Genomic DNA, 22,857 nt, shown 5'->3' with positions numbered 1-22,857 from the left:
ATCCGATAGGAGAAAATATAAAAAGGTCATGTGAAAAAATATTCGTTGCAATAATGATGCCATATCGAATCTATAATAAATTAATAAAAATTTTTATATTTCATCGATTTTATATATTTTATTAATTTTTATGAATAATATATCATATTATTTTTATATTTTACTTATTTTTAATTATTAATTTGTCCGTGACGTGATATCACCGTTACATCAAAAATTTACTCGGGGTAATGTGTCGTGCTATCCACCATCGGCTTTGGCGTAGTCCGTCGGACATCGTCCAAGTACTAATTTGACCTTTCCGACAGCAAAGAAGGGAAAACTTCTTGAAATGAGATCGGGTGTTACCCCTTCACCCAGCTGCAAGCGGGTGTCGGCGGATTCCCAGGACTGAGTTGGATAATTTATCAGGAATTCAGCTTTTAGAAAAGAGGTAGACTTATCATTAGCGAAGAGTCGAGGAAAGCAGCAGGCATCGGCTCCTCCTTCCGGAGCGCAAAAATGGCGATGATCCTGGATCCCTTTGTGTCTCGGTTGGTGGAGAAGCTGACGAGCATGGCAGAACACGAGGTAGCAATGCTCCTGCGTGTTCCGGCAGAGATCAGGGAGCTTAGTATAAGGTTGTCGAAGTTGAACTGGTCTCTTGTTCAAGGAGAAGGGATGCAATTCCAGGAACCAGAAATCAAGAGCTGCTTGAACCAGCTGAGAGAAGTGATGTACGACGCCGATGATATCCTCGACGAATACGTGTTCAAGACCAAGGGGCTCGAACAGGGATTGCCCAAGCTTTCGGCGCGATTCTTCCATCCCATCCTTTCTTGCTTTGCTACATGCACTTTACGCCATTCGGTAGGCAATAGAATGGAGGGACTCAAGGAACGCATCGAGGGAATCAAATGGGATCTCCTGACCATAGGAAGTTCCCATCCCACCTCAAGCGCTTCCGAGCGCCGCGGGAACAGCTCCCAGATCGAGGTATGGCATCTTAAAAACTTACTATTTTTATAAAATAATAATTTTTATTAATATTTTATAATTATTAACTAAAAAATTAAAAAATTAAATCGATAGAAAGATTGCCTAAGCCATTTGTTTTCGAAGCAATGTAATATTTTGGTAACATTGCATCCTGTCTCACCGTGCCAACTGCACATGGTCGACAGATCAAATTTTTGAGGATCCAATTCATGAGTAAGATATAGGATTGAAATCAGAAGGATATTAATATATTCATATCCATATTTATTTTATTTGATCAATATAGATATGGATATAATATTAATCAGATGTAAAATTTAGATATAGATTGAAATCAGATATGATATTAATATATTCATATTCATATTTATTTTATTTGATCAATACAAATACGAATGTAGATATTAATCAGATATAAAATTTATATTTAAATTTTTTTTAAATGGATATACATGCCAATCGGATATGAAAAATATAAATATAAAAAATAAAATAAGTTGGATAAGTAAACTTTGTGACCACACTGGATCAAAAATATCACCGAGATGATGTCAAATCAAATTAATAGCATGTTAATATATTTATATATTTTTATATAAAATTAAATAGGATGGAGTTTTTTGAATGCTCAAATTTCTGTCTGTATCCGAATATATTTGAATATAGATACAAATCTAGATAGATAATATCGTATCCAGTTTCACCAATAGGATGGCATCTCTATTGTTGCGACCTGTCTCTGATGAAGTGGTCGGTCAGGAGCTGAGCTGTGTGCCTGAGCAATGAACGATAGGAAACCTGCAAAAAGAAGTCCACTTGCCGGAAGTTGTCCGGTGGAAACCCTTCGATGTCTAAGTCAGTCGGAGAAAGAGAACAGCTAGAGAGCCAAAATGAGAGCTCAAAATAACAGAGTGTAGCCTAGCTTGATTCTACGTATCTGATCCTTATTGCTTACCGATATTTATAGGCTGGAAAATCCATTACCATGCAACCCTCATCCTTGAATACTCAGAATATGGGAGTTATGGCTTTAGTGGGCAGTTACCTTGTTAACTCGTGTTAAGATCTAGTAATGAGCCACTCGTAGGTGACTATTATGCTCCACGTTCGTATGTAGTTAATGCTCATATCGAATAACCATCATTGATTCAGGTCAATCTCTAACTGAGGTTAGATAAAAGAGATCGAAAGCAAATCGAGATGAGCGTTCTACTTACTGACAGTCAGATTAAGCAGATAATATTTGAAGAGGCAGATCGGTCATGGACCAATATTATCGAAGAGGTAGGTCAAATGTATGACGAGCTCGGCATCCCAATGAGATTGGCTTTTTGATGACCTCGGACTTCTGATGAAGTTGGCCCCTTAATGAGATCGGCCTTATAACGAGCTCCCCAAAGAAAAAAAGATAGTTGGTTAAGTAACGAGGATCTACTCCAATACTTATACCCTCCAACTCTTGAGTCCGATTATGTAGCCTTAATCGGATGAAAGGAGTTAACCGAAGTGCGGATCTGAGTTGTTTTTTCTGATTATGCCACTCTGAAGGCTGCATCTAGCTATCTTGTCACTTCGTTAAGCAAACCACCATTTTGTCATTTCGTAGAACATGCGGCAGCTCTGTTGCATTATAGATCATGCAACATTAAATGCCATGATGCTCGAGGTGATCTTCTGTAACGACTGCAAAAGATCAGGCGACTGAACAATAATTCGTTGAGGTACCCGAGTCGTCCATGTGTCAGTCATCTATTAGTCTAACTTGTGATCACGTGGATCTGGCTGTTTTGGTACGATCTCGACGATGGTGCATCGAACAGTCGAAATGATGGTTGGTCAGAATTTCTACCACATATCAAAATCTCTAAGGAAGGTGCGATTTCTTAAGTCGATTATGATCATTGAAGGAGTCTATAAATGGAAGTCATCTTCTCTTTAGCATTTCTTCTGATTCTAGTGCCTTTGTTCCCCAGCCCCTGAATTTCTTTCCTCTAGTAGAGCTTAGGGTCCCAAGGTGGTTTAGGCTCCATCACCGTCAGCCATCTCCTTCTTCATCAGTCTTCATCGCCATCGGTCTTTCTTCTTTTTGTCAGTCTTCCCCTTTTGAGGTTAAACTTCTTTATCTTCTCTTTTTGAGCTTTTGCCTTGATTTTTTCATGGCTTCTTCTAGTAAAGAGTTCGAAGACGAGGACTTGGTGGGAGACCAAGTTTTTGGACTCCAATTATGTGAAGAGAGACCGAGAAAGTTCCTCGAGAAGATCCTGGAGATGCTTCTTCTCGGTAGGGTTATCCTGATCCCGAAGAGTCGGATGAATAGCCAACTCCTGAGAATCTTTTCGAACCTCTAATCGAGAGGTCCGAATTATCTGAGATCAATGTTGAATGACTAAGAATCACTATCACATCTCTAGTCGGTATCGATTGATGGCGTCCAATGAAGAAAGTCGGATTATTCGTCCTCCTGATGGCTATATTGCCATCTATGAGCAGTTCTTTCGTTTGGGACTCTGATTCCCTCTTCATCCCTTTCTCACCAATGTTTTTGACTGGTATGATATAGTTCCTGCCCAGCTCACCTCCAATTCCTTTAGGATTTTATCTTTTTTTATTATTCTTTATCATCTTCTTCAGTTTGAGCCCCGAATCTCTCTTTTTCGGGCTCTTTTTATGTTGAAGAGATATCCTCAAAAATGAGAATGGTGGTTCTTCAGTCTCCGATCAAAATGTCAGTTTATCATCAGACTTTCTTTTTCTATCCACAGTGGAAGAATAAATTTTTTTATGTAGCTGTTGACCACCCCTAGGATTTTGACAGGCTCTGGACCACTCCTAGTCTTTCCCCAAATAAGAATGATGTAGTCTTTGAAGAAGATCGAGAATTGTATAACCGTTTGTTCAGCGTACAGGTTCCTCCACAGCAGGAGCTCCTCGAGGAGTAGTTGTTGTATGATGCCTAGATAAGCCCGATGAGCCACTTAGGTTGATTTTCTTCTGTAGATTTCTATAGTTCTTTGTTTTTCTTACTTTGTAGACTAACTTATTTTTTTGTCATCTTATAGGCATAAGGATCTCGATCGAATCTCTTCGACGTGCTGTAAAGAAAAAGTTGGGATCTGGGCCTGGTAGACCTTCTCGACCATCAAAGAAACCGAGAAAAGGATCTTCTCCTCAGGTGCCAAGGAGTACATAGACTCCATCGTTGCCCCAACCACCATCGGAACAACCTTCGCTGCCATCTCCTATCGAAGTCGCCCCTGTTGACGAGGACATCATCATCGTCGAGGCTTTGACCATGCCAGCTACTGCATTCCAAGCTCTGCCGGCTCAAGCCGGAAAGGATGGTGACCAAGCACCTAATCAGCGGGATGCTGACAATGGGAAGGCTCCAATGCCTCCCACCTTCATCGTCGATTACAATCTAGATACTTCTTCTAGGGAGGCCACCATCATCCTTAGAATGCGCATCAAGACCACTGATCAAGCGCTCCAAGATCATCGACTCATCGAGGAGTTAATGAAGATAGTGATGCTATCCGCCGACTGAGAAGTTAAGAAGGCCCACCCAGACGTGGAGATTCTCTCAAACTCCTACTCGTCGTTGTTATCGATAAGTCTTCAACTATTTCTTTTTCGATATTGAATCAGTAATTGTCGAATAGTTGTTGGCTGAGTGAATGACTTAACCAAATTTTTTTGGATTCTCTTTTGCAGTTCGTACACGATACAATAGTTTTACATGAGGGGTCGACTGTCTTTACGCGGCTCAACTCTTAGCTTGAAGACAAGGCCCAAACTGCTCATGCTTGAGCTAAAGTCATCGAGGAACTTCTCCATGTTGTCGAGAAGTGGGAGAAAAAATTTCAAGAGAAGATCGCTCTGCCAGAGGCCGAGTTGGCGTCGTCGAAGACCTAGCAAAAGAAGGACAAAGAGGAATTTAAAAATTGAAAGCTGACTACCAGAAGGAAATGGAGTTGGCAGAGAGCGCCCTCAATGAGAAAAGAAGTAAGTGGCAAGAAGCCGAGAAGTCTGTCCAAGAGTTGACAGAAAAACTACTGGTGATGGAAACTCGAGCCTAGAATGCAGCTTTTCGGACTCTGATCGAGTTTCATGAGTCGAAGGAGTACGAGGATGAGTTTGTGGAAGGCTCTGCGGATGCATATCGACTCGAATTCAAGGACTGTAGGAAGGCGATCAGCTGACTACAGCTCAAATTAGACCCAAGCGGGCTTCGAGCAGACAACTTCCCAGACGAGGAAGGCTCTGGGAGCAATGGGGAAGCAGATGTCGTAGAAGACCATCCTCCTCCTTCTTAGGCTCTTTGCATTTTATCCTTTTGACTTGTACTTTTCTTTCCTCAATTTTGTAATGAACTCCTTTGTCAATGAAATGATCTTCTTTTTTCAGACCCGTTTCATTCTGACTTGTCTATTTGCATTTCTTCTTCCTTTGCTTATCTGCAAAAATGGCCAAGTAGCCGGCAAGACTAAGATGTCAATAGGAAGCTACAAACCGAGTAGATCATAGTCGAACAAATAGACTTAAAAATTTTCTAAGTTGGATAGTCGATTTTTATAGATGAATTTAGTCAGATCTAAGTCATAGTTGTAGATCGTTCATCGTAGATCATCCCATTAAATCGAAACTCAATCAGGTAAAGAAAATATCTCCATTGTATTTTAGACTAATTGATCCTTGGTCAATCAGGAACAAGCCGACTAGCCAGAATGTTGTTTGCCTGGGTCTACGTGCAAACCATAGCTTATATACTTGCGACCCTTGGGCCGTAGCTAGTACGCTTGCAGTTGTCGGATCTTTCATCACTATTAAACAGATGTCAGCCGAATAATATTTCATCGGGTACTAACCGATGATGCAATTATTTGATCAGGTGTCAAGCGATCAATTTGCTCGATAAATTTTTAAGTACTAGAACTTATTCGATGCAGAATTATAGAAAAGAAGACCTTTCATTTATAAGTAGGGATGGCAGTGGATAGGGTTTGGGTAGGATATTGCACTATCCATCTTTAAATTTAAATTTAATACCCTATATCTAAATCTTATCCGATATCCGATCAGATTAGAAAAAAGATATCCATTCTCACACCCAATGGACTCGGAGATATCTATGGATGATCTATTTTTTATATCCAACCCATACCTGCCCCATACCTATCTCATATCTAAAAAAATAAATAATCAAAATAATTTTATGCATATTATCAATTAAAATAGAATTATCAATTTAACATAGAATATAATTTATAAGTCCAGATTTATAGAAATCAAACATAGAAATAGAATTACAATTCAACATAGAATTCAAAAAGATAAAAAATTCAAAATTATAATATTTTTAAGATATAAAATATTAATTATCTTATTCTATAATAAAAAATATTAAATAAAAAAAAAGCTTGATATACTAAAAGATAATGAGAATGAAAAAAAAAGATATTAATACAAGTCAATAATTGATGAAACTAATATAATTATCATATTAACTATAAATTGAATATTTATATATAGAGATGGATCATATATACATATAAATAGAGAAGGATCATATACATACATACATACATACATATATATATATATATATATATATATATATATATATATATATATATTCGAGTATGGATTCGGATATTATTCATATCTGTATGTTTGGATCAGATTCAAATTCGGATAGAAAATAGTACTACCCATATATGTACTATAATTTTTGAATTTTTTCAAATCCGAACCCAAACCTGATCAAATCCTATTTTTTAGGTTCGATCGAATTTGGATAGGGTGCATACCCATTGGGTCGGATCGATTTTACCATCTCAATTTATAAGACATTCTCACTGATAGTACATCTATAAGTTCTCGACGTTCCAAGCCTGAAAATTTTCTGTGCCATCTAAGTTTTCGATTTTATATGCCCCCGATCATAGAACTGCCAAGACTTTATAAGGACCCTCCCAATTCAGAGATAACTTTTCTTGCTTGATTGGTTTGGAGACTTCGGCTCTTCTAAGGTCTAGATCTCCTACTTGGAAGATCTTAGGTTTGACTTGAAAGTTTTAATACCGAGCTATCTTTTGTTGATAAGATACCATCCTTAGTTGAGTCTGTCTTCAAATTTCATCGAGTAAGTTCAGATTAGCTCATCGCTTGTCAAATTAGTCAGTTCGTTGTAATGTTCCATCCGAATCGAAGATAGATCGATTTCAATCGGGATTAGAGCTTCTATCCCGAATGCCAATCTGAAGGAAATTTCTTTGATCGAGATCCGAAGAGTTGTTCGATTTGACCATAGGATACTATAGAGTTCGTTGAGTCAACTTTCTTTGGCTTGATCAATTCTTATTTTTAGATCTTATATAATTATTTTGTTAGTTTCCTCAACTTCTCCATTGGATTGTCGACGTCCGATCGAAGTGAGTTAGTGAATAATATAGTACTTTGTATAGAACTCTTCAAAGTTGGCGTTGTTGAATTATCGATCGTTGTTGGTGATGATTACTTGGGATAGACCAAATCGATAGATGATAGATTTTTATAAGAAGTCAGTAGTCTTTCACTGTATTATTTATGCTAGTGGTTCGGCTTCTACCCACTTGGTGAAGTAGTCGATGGCTATGATAATGAATTTTCTTTATCTACTGGCAGGCAAAAAAGGACTAAGTATATCGACTCCCCATTGATCAAATGGTTAAGGTACTGAAATGGTTGTAAGTTGACTTGATGGAAGTCTTTGGATATTGACAAATCTTTGTCACTGGTCGCACTTCTACACTAAGTCGGCAGCATCCTTTTGCATGGTCGGCCAATAATATCTTTGTCAAAAAATTTTATAAGATAATGACTTGCCTCTCAAGTGGTTACCATAAATATCCTCGTATATCTCCTGAAGAGCATAGTCAACGTTGGAAGGTCCAAGATATTTAAGCAGGGGCAAAGATATAGATCTTCGGTAAAGTTGGTCATCGATGATCACGTACTGAGCTGTCAATCTCTTCATTCGATGCGCTTCAGCAGGATTAATCGGCAAGATTTTGTTAGTCAAGAATTTGACAAACGGGTCAATCCAGCTTGATTCATAATGGACTGGGACTGGATATACTTCTTCTCCAGAGTCAATACTTAGATTTTCAAGATGCTCGATGAAGATCCTCCACAACTCACCGTAGCTAGATGTAGCGAGTCGGGATAAGGAATCAGCTCGGACATTCTTTGAGTGGGAGATGTGGAAGATCTCGAAATAATTAAAATTTGTTTACAAAAATTTGAGCTTCTGTAGATACCTAGAAAGAATAAGATCTCGGACCTCATATTCTCTTTGAGATTGTCCAGCGATCAGTTGCGAGTCAATAAACACCTTTAGGTATTTTACATTGAGATCTTTGACGATCTTCAATCCGTCCAGCAGAGCTTCGTACTCAGCTTGATTGTTTGAAGCTTTAAAATCAAACTAAAGAGCATACTTAGTCACCATCCCATCGATGTTGGTTAAGATCATACCCACACTGCATCCTTGGGCGTTTAAAGCTCCATCCATATGTTGAATCTAGGCTGGCTCTGAAGTTTTTTCTTGAGGTTGATATTCGACTTGACTATCATTGGTTGGCGTACACTCGACAATAAAGTCGATGAGTATCTGAACCTTCATTGAAGATCGAGAAATATAAAAAAAATCGAACTCACTAAGTTCGATCACCCATTTGGTCATTCTTTCCGAAATGTCTGACCATTGAAGTAGGGTTCTCAAGGGGGGATCGATCAGGATTTTTACTGAGTGGGCCTGAAAGTAAGATCATAGTAGTCGGACAGTTGTGATAATCATGAAAATGACCTTTTTGATCCAAGAATATCTTACCTCGATCCTATATAGCATCTGACTTATGTAGTAGATGGGATTTTGCACTTTATTTTCTCTTGGATCAGTACCGAGCTGATAGCTTCAGAAGTTGTTGTCAAATACATGAATAATTCATTGTCGATATTTGGCCTTATCAGAAGTGGAGGAGAGTTTAGGTATTGCTTCAGGTCATCGAAAGTCTTCTGACACTCTTCCGTCCAAGTGAAGTCTTTCATCTGTCTGAGGACTTTGACGAAGGGGAGGCACCACTCTATGGATTTGGAGATAAATCAGCTTAAGGATGCAACACATCCTGTCAATTTTTGAATATCCCATCAAGAAGTCGGAGGCTTCATATCGAGAATAGTCTTGATCTTCTCAAGATTAGCCTCGGTGCCTAGTCTTGTCACCATAAAATCAAAAAAAATTTTCGTCGTAACACCAAAGGCACACTTAGTCGAATTTAGCTTCATCTGATGTCTCCTCAAGGTGTCGAAAGTTTCTATCTGATCATCAATATAGAGAGAAGCCTCGTTGTTCTTCATGAGTATGTCATCAACATAGACCTCCATGTTACGATCGATCTAGTCTTGATCGACCTAGTTTTTAAAGACTTTATTGATCAGTCTCTGATATGTAGCTCCGACATTTTTGAGATCCAAAGACATGACTTTATAGTAGTACAAATCTTTATCGGTGATAAACATCATCTTCTCCTCATTCTCGAGCATCATTTAGATCTAATTATAGTTGGAGAAGGCATCCATAAAGCTGAGTAGCTGATGGCTTGATGTAGCGTCAACTAATTGATCGATCTGGAGGAATAAAAAGATGTCCTTAAGATAAACTTTATTCAGGTCGATGTAGTCGATGCATATTAGCCATTTGCCATTAGTCTTCTTGACCATCATAACGTTCGTGAGCCAATCTGCGTAGATTGCCTCACGAATGAAATCGGCTGCAGCAACTTGTTTACTTCTTTATCGATAGCCTTCTGTCACTTGAGAGTGAAATTTTTTTTCTTTTGTCTCACCAGATTGTACTTGATGTCGATATTTAGTCAGTGGACAATCACATCAGGAGAGATGCCCAGCATGTATGAGGTAGATCAGGCGAAGACATCTGCATTCTTCTTGAGAAAGTTGATCAGCTTCTCCTATAGTTTGTCGTTCATTGAAGATCTGACCTAGATGATTTTCGTCGAGTCTTCGACATTAAGGGGCACTAAGATGAGTCACTCTATGGGTTCTCCCCAACTTTCTTCTTCTCTTTGATCCAGTCCATCGTCGATGGAAAGAGCTTCAGTTGGCTTCTTTCCTTTGATGATGGTTAATATTCTCGGACCAATTGTTGATCTCCTCTCATTTCACCAATTTTCTTGTCGAAAAATGCATGAGCAAGTGGTAAGTTGAGACAATCACTCAGACTACATTCAATCCAAGTCATCCCAAGATAACATTATAGGTGGAAAGTACCCAAACTATGAGTAAGTTGAGTCAAACAGTCGATTATCGACGTGGTTGCCTAGCAGTAATAGGGAGTTCTATCTCTCCTTCTACTTTGATCGAGTCGTCAGTGAATCCAATTAAATGTATGTTAACTGATTTTAGTAAGTCAGTAAAAAATCATATTCGGGAGAAACAATCGTAGAAAATTATGTCAGCTGAGCTTCTATTATCAACAAAATATCGTTTTACATCATTATTAGCTATTGTCATAGATACAATAACAGCATCATTATGAAGAGTTTGGACCTCTCGTAAATCTTCTTCGAAAAAAATGATGTCATCATTTGCCCACTGATATGTGGAGGAGCTTTCTGAATCATCTGGCCTCCGAAGTCTCAGACCTACCAAGATCATGTTGATCACGCCCGTTGTAGGTTGAGCATGAGTTTCTTCGTCAGGATGCGGCTGTGGTTGAGGATCACCAAGCAACTGCACAGATCGGTTCGGTACGTACTTTCCAAGATATTCCCATCTTATGAGGTCCTCTATCTCATTTTTCAATTGGATACACTCTTTAATATCATGACTGTGATCATGATGAAACTGATAGTAGCACTTTCGATTGCAAAATATTGGCTTTGACTTCATAGGCTGGGGTCGTCGAAGGTAGTTCTCTCCCTTTATCTCCATAAGAATCTGCACACAAGGAGTGGTTAGTGGGGTATAAGAATCATGCCTGCTACCGAAGTTTTTAGCCTTTGGACTTGTTCTAAAAGGTGGGGTCTCCTCAGCATGGGTTCGACTGAGTCCCGTGGAGGTTCCTTCCTTCTTCATCTTCTTCTTCTGATTTTTTTCTCGGACTGATTCGATCAGTTGCACCTTTCTCGATGCGAATGTACTTTTGTGCATGTTCGAGGAGTTCGACAAAGGACTGAGGAAGTATTTTATCTAGAGAATAAGTAAATTTGGAGCTTCGCAGTCCTCGCTTGATGGCCGCGATGGCTGTAGCCTCACCACAAAGTTTCGAAGAGATTCTCCATCTTGCTGCCTGATGAAGAAAATGTTGTCGAACATCCGTAGCATCCTCCGGTTGGTGCCAAAGTGCGCCACGAAGAGTTGTTCGAACTGCTTGCTGAGATTCTTTGGGATATTGGGAATATCCTGGGCTAGAACCTTCTCCAGAAGAATCAAAATCGATATGTGGAGCATATCGAGAGTCAAGATGTAATGATCGGCTTTAACTTGCTGTACCAAGGCAGTAAATGGTTATGTCGGTAGTCAAGATGTAATGACCGACTTTAACTTGCTGCACCAAGACGGCAAATTGTTGCTGGTCCACTGTAACTATCAATCGTGAAGCACTGGACTTGAGGGTCATCGGAGGTACCTCATGCCGCGATGAACGTCAGACGGAGTATTCCACTTACTAACAATCAGTCAGATTAAGCAAATAATATTTGGAGAGATAGGTCATGGATCTCAATGATGGCCTCGAACTTTCAATGAAATTGGCCATCCAATGAGATCGACCTTATAACAAGCTCCTCAACAAAAAAAAAAAAAAAAAGAAAAGAAAAGAAAAAGAAGAAGAAGAAGAAGTAGTCAGTTAAGTGCCCAAGATCTACCCCAACGTCTATAAAACAAGAGAACTTATATTTATCTTTCGAAGGCGGCACTAAAAGAAAAAAATAAGCATTTGATAAGATTTCGTTTAAAAATCTAAATCTTTTAAAAATTCAAATTTTCCAACAGGTCGAATCTGAGGTTGTGGGAACAGCGATCGATGGTGATACGCGGATGCTGGTAGATCGGTTGCTGAAAACAAGCCATGAAAAGAAGGTGCTCGTTTATGCGATTACCGGGATGGGCGGGATCGGTAAAACAACTCTCGCTTGGAAAATCTTCAACCACGAGATGATCCAAAGTAGCTTTAACCAGATTCGGCCGGCGTGGGTGTGCATATCTAAAGCCTATGAGCAAACGACTGTGCTGAAGAAGATCATCATGGCTTTCAAAGGTGGTCGAGATGAGATCCAGAGCTCGGACGACGAATTGCCGAATAAACTCCGCCAGCTTGTTACTGGGAAGAAATTTTTTCTGGTGTTGGACGATGTTTGGAGCATAGAAGTATGGGATGAAGTGCTGAAGCCACTCCTACCGGATGCCGGCCCCGGCAGCCGTATCTTGATTACCACCAGGAACACAGCCATTTCAAAGGGCATGGACGCCGAACGCTGCCACGCGGTACAGAAACTGTCTTCCGAAGATAGCTGGTCCCTGCTTTGCAAGATGGTGTTTCGGGGGGGCGGGGATGAGAGACTGAAGCAAAACTTGAAGCATATTGGAATGAGGATCGTGGACAAATGCGATGGCCTTCCACTTGCACTGAAGACCATCGGAACAGTGCTGAGAGGCCGGGACTTGATACAAGCCGAATGGGAGAAGGTTGCCGGCGACAGCACCTGGTGGTTTGAGCAACAGGGGGATATAGAGGGAATCGGTAAGCAACTAATGACAGAAGTACTGTATCCGAGTTACGAGGACCTATCTTCCCAGCTAAGGCTATGTTTCGTCTACTGTGCAATGTTCCCCAAGGATTGTATACTTCGAAAAGACATGCTTGTCCCTCTCTGGATCGCGGAGGGATTTATAAAGGCGAGCAAGGATTCATCGGTGGAAGACACGGCGGGAGAGTACTGGAAGCAACTGGAACGGCGGTGCCTTCTGCAACCAGATCCCGGTCGTTATGACCAAGGCGGATTCAAAATGCACCCTGTCGTCCGTTCGCTCGCTCTGTACTTGGCACAGGACGAGTGCTACTCCGGAGACGTGCGGGGATTAAGGGAGAACCAGACGGCAGACGTCACTTCAAGCTCGCCCAAGAGACGCCGCGTGCTCATCAAGGATGCGGAAGGAGTATCCATTCCCGAAGTGATGAAAGAACCGACATGCCTGAGGACCATCATCTTCCTCGACACGCCACCGCTTCAAGAAGTCGCAGAGAATTTCTTCGAAAAGTTCACTTGCCTACGCGTCCTGGATCTCAGCGAAGCACCAAATTCCAAGCTTCCAGACGCTGTACAGAATCTCATACACCTGCGGTATCTGAATCTATCCCGTTCTCAGATGAGCGAGCTCCCGAACACTATAGGGACGCTCAGGAGTCTTCAATTCTTAGGCCTGGCAGAGTGCACAATGCTTCGGATCCTTTCGGATGCTATTTTAGAGCTACGCAACCTGCGGGTTCTGGATGTTGATGGAACACAGCTGGAAGGCATGCCTAAAGGAATCGGGAAGCTTCAACATCTCAACAGACTTGTTGGATTCAGAGTCAATAGCAGCACAAACAATGCTGACATAAGTGGAGCAGAGGGTGGTGAAAGGCAGAATGGCCGGCAGCGAAGTCCAGCTAGTTGGTGCAATTTGGAAGAACTAAAGTCCCTCACCCAACTCAAATTTCTCGCTGTACAGAACTTAGAGAGCATTTCAAGCATAGATGAAGCAGAAAGAGCAGAACTATCGAGCAAATCTCGTCTAGACGACCTCCGATTAATTTGCAATCCGGCACAAGAAATCATTACAGATGAAGAGAAGAGGAAAATTAAGGAGGTCTTTACCAAGCTCCGCCCGCCAACTCGCCTACAACGTCTTCAAATAGGCAGATACTTCGGACTCGAGTACCCTGGCTGGATGATGGGTGGCGGCATCGGTTCGCATCTTTCAGACCTGAAGCATCTAGAGCTGAGCGATTGCTTTTTCTGCCAGACGCTTCCACCACTGGGATTGCTGCCTCATCTGGAAACTCTACATATTTCAGGCGCCAATGCCGTTAAAAGAATTGGAAATGAATTTCTTCTGGGTGATGCAGCAGCAGCAGCAGCAGGGCAAGCACAGCATCGTTTCCGCGCCTTTCCAGAGTTAAAATACCTTACACTGAAAAAGATGAATAGTTGGCAGGAATGGTGGTGGAAGGGGGAGGAGGAGGATCAAGCTCTGCTGCCTCGGCTCGAGGAGTTAGTGATTGAGAGGTGCGGCAAATTGATGTCCCTCCCCAAGCACCTCCTGCGCAATGTGACTCGCTTAACCATTGAAGATGCCTACAATGTCACAGAAATTGGTAACCTCCCTTCTGTCAGGACTCTAATGATTGCTCGCAGTGGATTGGGGAGGATTCATAATCTTCTAGCACTGGACGACTTGACAATTGTCGACTGTTTTCACCTGAGACGCATGGAGAAGATTGGTGAGCTTCGGTACCTGAAGTTGCAGGATCAGAAGATGAGATCCCTTCCCAACTGGTTGCGGAACAACATGGAAGGCCAAGAGCAACTGCACTCACTTACATATGAAGGTTTTAAGAGCATGTTTGCCAGCAGTGACCGACAAGATTTCGTTGCAGCCAGGAAGTTTGAATTTATATGCAGCGGTCGGCTCCTCCAGAGGTGCATCAAAGATGCACCTGAGTCTGAGTGGCCTAAGATTCAGGACATTCCATATGTAGAAGGCTACACCATGGACAAATCAAAGTATATCTTGTATGACAAATCCAACCCGGACCATAATTTCCATACCAATATAAACAAGGAAGAAATAACCAATGAAACAACCACAAACAGTAGCAGTGACCTCGCTTCCCCATTCTCCATTGTCATTCTTTTATTGCTTATAATTGGGGTCACTAAATTGGCGTTTGACTACAAAAGCTTCCTTCTTCCCCTCTTGATGAAAGCTGCTGCTGCTATCCAAAAATTTAAATACACAAGGTATGGTCATTCAAACACCTTTTCAAAATTTCCAGCATATTGCTTTTTCTTAAAAAAATCAGCATATTTCACTCTTTAGTTTGTTACTGTAGTTCTTTTTCTCTCTGCAACTTTATTTCATCGTACCAACAAATTTACTTCTTGTGGCCATTGTAGAAAACTTGTATTGAAGTTATTATTATTACCATGTGTTTAGTTTTAAAATACGTTGTGATTGTCTTGAGTACTTTTATGTCAGATTTTTATGGTTGCTATGGTGCATGATTGTGAGCAGAAGATATAATCAAAAGCTGTTATATATTTTTCACCTTGATGTAGTTTCGTCGGAATAAGCTATGGCTTTATATACTACCTTGGTTTTGCAATACAATGTCTGTGTTTTGGGGAATATTAAACATTTCCGGTGGCTGGCAGCATCCCGTAGTTCATAGATGAAATCCTCTGGTCCACTGCAGGTTTAACTAAAGCAATCTGATTTCTGACTTTGCCTAGTAACTTTTTGGCTCCCTTTGCTGAGTGCATTTGTTCAGAAAATTAGTTGCATGGAGTCTGTTTTCCTGGATGATTTTGTGAAGATTTGTTAGGATCAAGAATAAGATATTGGGATATTCCAAGCCCCTAGGAGATAATTATGTCAAGCGCAGTCTGGTAGGTTAGAAAAATGATCATCAATTTTTTCTTTTTTTTGATGTAAAAAAAAAAAAAAAGTATGTTTGTCTTTTTGTAGCACTTGTAACAGTCAACAGGCTATCCCTACAACAACAATGCATAACAAGCCTTTATTTTGTGCACATGCATCTGGAGTTCTTGCTATATCTTAATTGATATTAATGTAGTGAATTTTATATAGGAAATGTTATGGTTGGAAATATTATGGTTTAGAAAATCCCTCTTTAGATGTGATGGCCTTTTCTCTCCATTAGTGAATAATGCTATGCAGATTTTCATTTGCATCGAGAAGCATGACTTCATTTGTCTGGACAAAATTTAACAAGGCTTTTTCCATCATTGCATGATTTCAATGAAACTCGCTTGTTGGCATTATAATTACTTGAAAGGTGAATCTCAAAGTGGGCGGATGCAGCATGAATATATAGCTATACTTGACACGGGTTTCTCTTTAGTTTCTTGGTCAAGTACTTTGATTCCTCTACTTCATAATAATACTCTAGAGTTTACACTTGAGAGTCTAAATGTGTATCTCACAAGTCACCATATTTCTATGTAACCTACACTTTATTTATTGACTAGAGAATGTAATGTTCCTTTGTGCCATGTCATCAGGAGTAGTTCCATCTTTTGTTGATGAGGTCATGATCAATTATTGTTGCATGGGACATCCTCCTCAGTTTGATACTAATGCTTGTGTGAAGTATGAATACTTTTCATGGATGGTCTGTATCTCATTAAATTGTTGTGAGATCGTGCATCTTACCCTGCTTGCAAACTTATAAATTCTCGTAGTGCATATTCTCCCAGTTTTGTATGATCTCAAGTTCGCCAAAACTTCACCTTCAACATGATCTTTGATCATTATTTTCATGACAACAATTTTTAAATGTGCCCAGGTTATGTGATGAAATTTATAGTCTCTATCATGCATGGCAGAAGCAATAGTGTTTAAAAGCACATATTTTCCGCGCATAATACGCCACAGAATTCATACTTAGGGGGAAGACAACATGGTGAGTCAACTGGAGAAGGCTGCACATAACAAGGAGATCGATGACAAAGTTATGGTGCATTCTAATGGAGGACGCTGCTTATTTGTGACCTTGTGAATGTGAGATTATAGGCACTTGTAATATTATCTGTTGGGACTTATCATAGAACTTAACTGTTATCGAACAGGTTTGTGGTGGTCAATTTGTGCATTTATGGACTTGTAATATTGCTTTAACAAGCTATGCTAGCAGAGTCGAGGAATTGTATTTTAGAACTTGTTATTTTGTGAATTTGCATATGTATCTTTGCTTGAACTTGTATTATGTAATGTACCTAGATCTGATGTTGCTTTAACAGGGCGAGCCCCGGGTGCGAATTCATGGCCCTGTGTCTTGTGGGTACTTATGCTTGTATAGGTGGACTTGTTTTGATGGACAAGCTGCCTGGAATTTAAGGGAATAGATGCTTGCAAAAAGACCTTCTATAAATTTGTTTACCATACCAAATAAGTGCTTACCTGCTTATTTATTATTATGGCATATAATTGTCTACTCTATCCAATAAGTGCTTATGTTTTACCCTGTAATAGCAAAAGCGTTTAGTTGGTGCTCAGAAATGTTTACTTCCTGCTCTCTGGGGTTACTGTGGCTAGAATCGGGTTATTGCACCTTAATTTGGACTTACTTTCTGTGGATTGCCACAAATTGTGAAGCGAAGTCAATAGAAAGTTTAGTATATCGGCACCAACTAATCAGTATTTATTTTTGTAAAGTTAGTTTTGGTGACATATTTTTTAGGTTTGTTATTGAGATTCTAACTAATTAAACTCGTACGTAATGAGCATCCACCTATAAAGTAGGCTGGAAATCATTGGGCCATCCACAATCAATCAAACTAGCTATTCAATACGTACAACATTTGGCAAGTTATTGTTAGACAAACAAATATTTTAAAAAACTTAAAACTTCCTCAAATCTAGGAACCTTAGACTGTTGATAGACTTTGGTATAACAGGGGTTCTATTAGGACCGTGTGAGGAGTTTGGTGCAGAATGATCGGAACACCTTATGGCATTATTCACCATCCAGGTATGATTTTGTAAGTTCCACTATTTCATCAGGATTAAGTTTTCAATGAATGCTACAATGGCAATCGGTTCCATTCTTGAAAACCTCAATTAGAGTTTTGGTCAGAAGAAAAGGCCTTTGAGGGGGGGAGCGTAATGGTAATTTCTCTTGGGGGGTTTTAAACATAAACCTGAATTTAGACCTGAACCCAACTGAATTCAACAAAATGATTAGAAAGTAAACATTAATAGCTTCAGTTAAGAGTCATACCTATAGAAAGTGATGAATGATTCTGTTTTTAAAGCTGCTACAAAAAACTCAAGAAGCTATAAAAAAAAGAATAATTGAAAACTAAACAACTTAGTTGCTGACCTTTCATAACTTTATCCTTATTACTTTATGATATGCATATGAGTTGTCGTATAAACTTCAAGTCGGAGAGCAATTGGTAAAGCAACGACAATGGAGTTTTGTAGCAAAGTATAAGGAGTTTGAATACTATAGTTGGTTCTGAAAATTATTCTGTTCAATGTCTAGGGAATACTTACAGTGAAAACTCATATAACCTATCTACTTAGAAGAATGTTTGCAGGATAATTTTGCAAGTATGATATTGTAATATGTTATATCAATGTTTTCATTATTTGTAGTATGTTGTGTTTGGGTTTGTCTCTGAATATATAGAAAGCATTTTGCTAAGCAAGATGTTATATTTGGTTAACAGCACATGTAAAATTTTGGAGCCAGTTTTTTTGCCTGCAAGATATTACTCTTGGTGTTTAGAGTTCAGGTCCATCATATAGAAGCAGCTAGAGATCAGGATGGGGTTTGATGTGCTACATGGCAGACTCTGAGAACCATGCAGGACTTGGAGATCATCAAAATCACCATAGCACCCATGTCATGGACCTTAAAAGCCGTCATGATGCATCGATGACATCGAAGTATAACTAAAAGTTTCTGCTCCATGGCAGACTTGAGATGCCCCCCGAGGTATCTCGGTGCTTTGGGCTGCATGATTTAGGAAAAGAATTGGACAATTAGTGGAATGATTTTATTCTCATAACAATTCTCTGGATGCCTAAATTGCATCACAATGCACGAGAAACATACATGCTTCACACTACAAACCCAGGCAACACAAATGCTGCTGAAGTGCATGTTCTCTTTGGATCTTAAGATGATTCCATCAAGTTATATCGAACGAGTTACCGCTAATACTGGTGTAATTTATTAAAACTCAAGTGATTCATGAATTGGCTTTTAATTAACCACTTTACAATACCATTTAGTCCAGTGGGAAGAAAAGAGCAAGTTAGGATTCTCGGTGAAGCTTGTTAACCTGGAAAGTTCCTAGATATGCTAAAATATACGATGCTTATTCTTCTAATTTATTTTCAAATGTTTTAATATTATTCACCTCATAAACCTTGATAAGTTGAAACCATTTCATCAGCAAACCTGATAGGATCTAAATATTCTTGCCCCCTACCAAAACGCATGAGCCAGTTATTGCTTTAGATTCCTTAATTTCGCCAAATCTTCAATAAAGAGAGAATTTGTGGCATACAAATTAATCCAAAGAAATAATGCAAACAAACTGTTGATTGATTCCTTGCAACCCTGGTTAGGTCTTAATCTTTTCACGAAAGATAAGCAAGAAAAAAGAACCAATTAAATCATAAAAGTATATCAAGTTATATAACAAGTACTCAAGTGAGCCTTGGCCCCAAATTAGTTGGGTCAGTGTTGACCAAAGATTAAAGATCAAAATGATTTCTGCTTTGACAAGATTGTTATGTAAATAGTGAACACTGGAAAAAGAAAAACTATGACAAGATTAAAGATCAAAAGGATTTCTGCCTCCAATCACAAGGATCACTTCCCAAACAATGAGACCGAAAGAATATATATGTGCAAATGGGCCGGCCTTGGTAACTTGTAAATAGAACTGGCCCAAACAACGTTTACGTCAACGTGAAACGAGAGAGACCACCGAATCTCGTGGATTTTGCCGTTGGGAAAACTGGGTATTCGGGTCCTTGAAGCCTTGGCCAGCACACAACACCCACCTCCACCTTCAAGTGGTGGCTGGCCCAACGCAAACACACAGCACATACCTAAGCTGGCTCAAGACACTTACCCAACCTACTTGATAACAACTGCTCAGCTGCTCTCGCTGGTATTCTTTGCATCATATCTTTTTATGTTTGACTTAGAGAATGCTCATGCTTCCAATATGTTATAAATTTAGAAAAACTTAATCAGCAGTTCCCATGTTAGTCAATGGTCATACTCTTTAAGTATTCATTAGTTTTTGCTCTTTTTTTTGGTAAGCATTATTTTTCTCTTTATTCTTGAAATTTCTCTTGATGATCGAGTCCTCAGGTCTTCTGTAGCAGTCAATCCTGCGTAGATCAATATGTAGATAGGAAAGCTAGATAGTTATATGATGCATGCTTCAAAGTGCCAAACGAGAAGAGACAACATTGGTGAGCAAACAAATTTATATAACTATCCACGGATCCTTCAAAAGAGCCAGTCTATTGATTTTGAGTTCACCAAAAGGAAAATCTCAAACCGATTAATTTCATTTCCATTGGTTGGCGTGCACCACGATCTCTTAATTGTGTGCTTGCATTTGTGGGGGGTCCTTGTCTTCGGATCAAGACTGAATTCTTTATTTTTTGTTTTTTCAGAAAGTTCACATTATGGAATAGATATTAATTTAAAGAAAACTTTTAAATATATTTTTATAACAGAAAAACATCAAATGTGGACTTAAAAATCACCTGAATGGGATTGTATCATCCGTATCATGGTCGTTCAGATACAAAGCAATACCAATATGGTGGCTGGGATACCAAAATCTAATATGTCGATACATATTGAACATACTAGTGCGAATGGATGGCATGTGATGACTCATGCGGGTGCTTTTTTAGTCCAAAAATGGTTGTGCCTTAAAAAATTCTTTCATACTTATATAAATTTAAAAAAATTTAATAATATCTTATAATTAATTTTTTTTGTAAAATCATGAGTTTTTATAAATGATATCAAAATAAATTTATCTATGATCTATATGGACTAAGAGACATTGCAGTATAAAATTATAAGTCTATTGTGAAGTTTGCGATTAAATTTTAAGATTTGATGGATCTAGATTGTTAACCTAATTAGAATATTAGATCTTAAACAAAAGGCGTATGCGAATTTTTAAATGGATATATTTAATCTCAAATTAATTATGTACTCAAAAGATCTTACGTAAGAGATTAAAAAATCTAAATGACATTTTTTGACAAAGCATTTTAAGTGAAATCTTTAATTATTATAAATTATGAATAAATTTTATTTTTTTCTATATTCTTGATTCCGGCAAGTATACTCTCAAACAAAAATGCTGCAAATTTTGTTAACGACGCTTAAAGTCTTAGCAGCAAAATTAGAAAAAAAACCACAGTATCCCCTTACTCTATCCTTTTGCTTCCCCAGTCTCGGCAAGTCTAACCCACGTATGAGAGGATAATCATGTGAAATGTTGCTTGGTAAATCAAGCTTGGCCATGAACCAATTGGCGTGGAGAGATGCTGTATTCTTGTATACTGGAAAAAGGATTCAGCAAGTTTAACAGGCTAATTTCTAGAAAAAAAAATTTGCAAACTGTTGCTTTGGGCCTGGCACCCACTTATCTCAGTTTGCTGAATGGTGTGTCTGGCATGGTGAAGTCAAACAAGACATAGTAACATCACATCCATCAATTAACATACCTCTATTGTCATAATTGAAATAGCTCCCCCATGGAGTCCAGACTAAGTCTCTTGGAAAATGTTTGGGTCCTGACTAAACTAATGCAAACAGTCAACATGGTATGTTTCCTCTCAAGTTGTTGGTATCACGAGGAAATACATTATTATTCCATGAGACTTAGTTGGCGTTTATCTGTCAAATATTTCTAGGAGTAGGATTCCATCATTGCATGCACGGTACGAAGAGCACTTGTGGCCCACAAGTTAATCAATCACTTAGCAATAATTTGGATTCGAGTTCAGTAAAATAATTGTCCCATGAGCATTGTTACATCCTTTTTAATGGCGATCAAATTTGACCTAGGTCTAATTCAACCAATATTGGTTAAGTATCTGTATGTTTTTCAACCAACTCCCATCCAACCACCCATCTAGGTTGTGGATTTGGTCAGATTGGGATAAGTTGGGACCAACTAAACAAAATCCAAACTAAACGTAATTTCACGTCGATCGAAGTAGATCTTCAATCTCCCTCTATTTTATTTACCTTCAAGCATCTCATAGTTCCTAAGATAGTAGAGGGAAAATGGCCAAAATTGATGAAGATGGGGCCCGAACATACATTTTTGGTAATAATCCCAATTGACTTTTGGGGTGCCCTATGATTAATGGGGTTTGTATCTTTCACACAAATCCACCATTGGATAACCCACCGTATGGATCTAAAATCATTTCAGACTCCGTCATTCATCCGCTTGCATAGATCTCAAAGCGGTGAATATGTGTTTTGCTGTAAAAAAATCGATATGAATCCATCTGTAAATAGTAATAGAAAAAAATCTATATATGGCAGAATATTGGAAGTGATTCATAAAAACTTCTTATTATAATGTTAGAAGATTCTTTCTGGAAATTAGATGATTAAAAATCCAGCCCAAACCAAGATAAAGGTGAGATTCCAACTCAGGCTATTAGTATTGTTGGGGGATACCGACCGACCGACCGACCAACGTCCCGACCGACCGCCCGACTGACCGACGGGCGTACCGACCGATTAACGGTCGGACTGACCGACTGACGGAGGGACCGACCGACCAACGGCCCGACCGAATGACCGACCGGCCGACAGCCGGGAGCGCCCGATTGCCGGACGCCACTACCGGCCATTCAACGGTCCATCACCGACTGAGAATACGTCGGGCGTATCTTTCCCGACCGGCCGAACCCAGAGGTCTGGCGGCCGACTCATATGAAACTCGCCGACCGACGGAGGAGCCCGACGCCACTCTGCTGGCCGCCAACCTAGGGTCGGCCGACTCCTCCAATCGCCGT

The 22,857-nt window shown here is 39.4% G+C and overlaps 1 protein-coding gene across 1 annotated transcript; it reads left to right on the top strand.

The window, feature by feature from the left end:
• The first annotated feature begins 349 nt into the window (after positions 1 to 349).
• Positions 350 to 17,194, top strand: LOC105052939 (putative disease resistance RPP13-like protein 1). Its single transcript, XM_029266973.2, has 3 exons — positions 350 to 975; positions 12,031 to 15,041; positions 16,610 to 17,194. Exons 1-3 carry the CDS (start codon positions 502 to 504, stop codon positions 16,656 to 16,658), a joined length of 3,534 nt encoding a protein of 1,177 aa, XP_029122806.2. The 5' UTR covers positions 350 to 501; the 3' UTR covers positions 16,659 to 17,194.
• Positions 17,195 to 22,857: the final 5,663 nt, after the last annotated feature.

The sequence above is a fragment of the Elaeis guineensis genome, chromosome 10, assembly GCF_000442705.2.
Source record: "Elaeis guineensis isolate ETL-2024a chromosome 10, EG11, whole genome shotgun sequence".
Taxonomy (NCBI): Eukaryota; Viridiplantae; Streptophyta; class Magnoliopsida; order Arecales; family Arecaceae; genus Elaeis; species Elaeis guineensis.
This window is presented reverse-complemented; position numbering and strand designations above follow the sequence as displayed.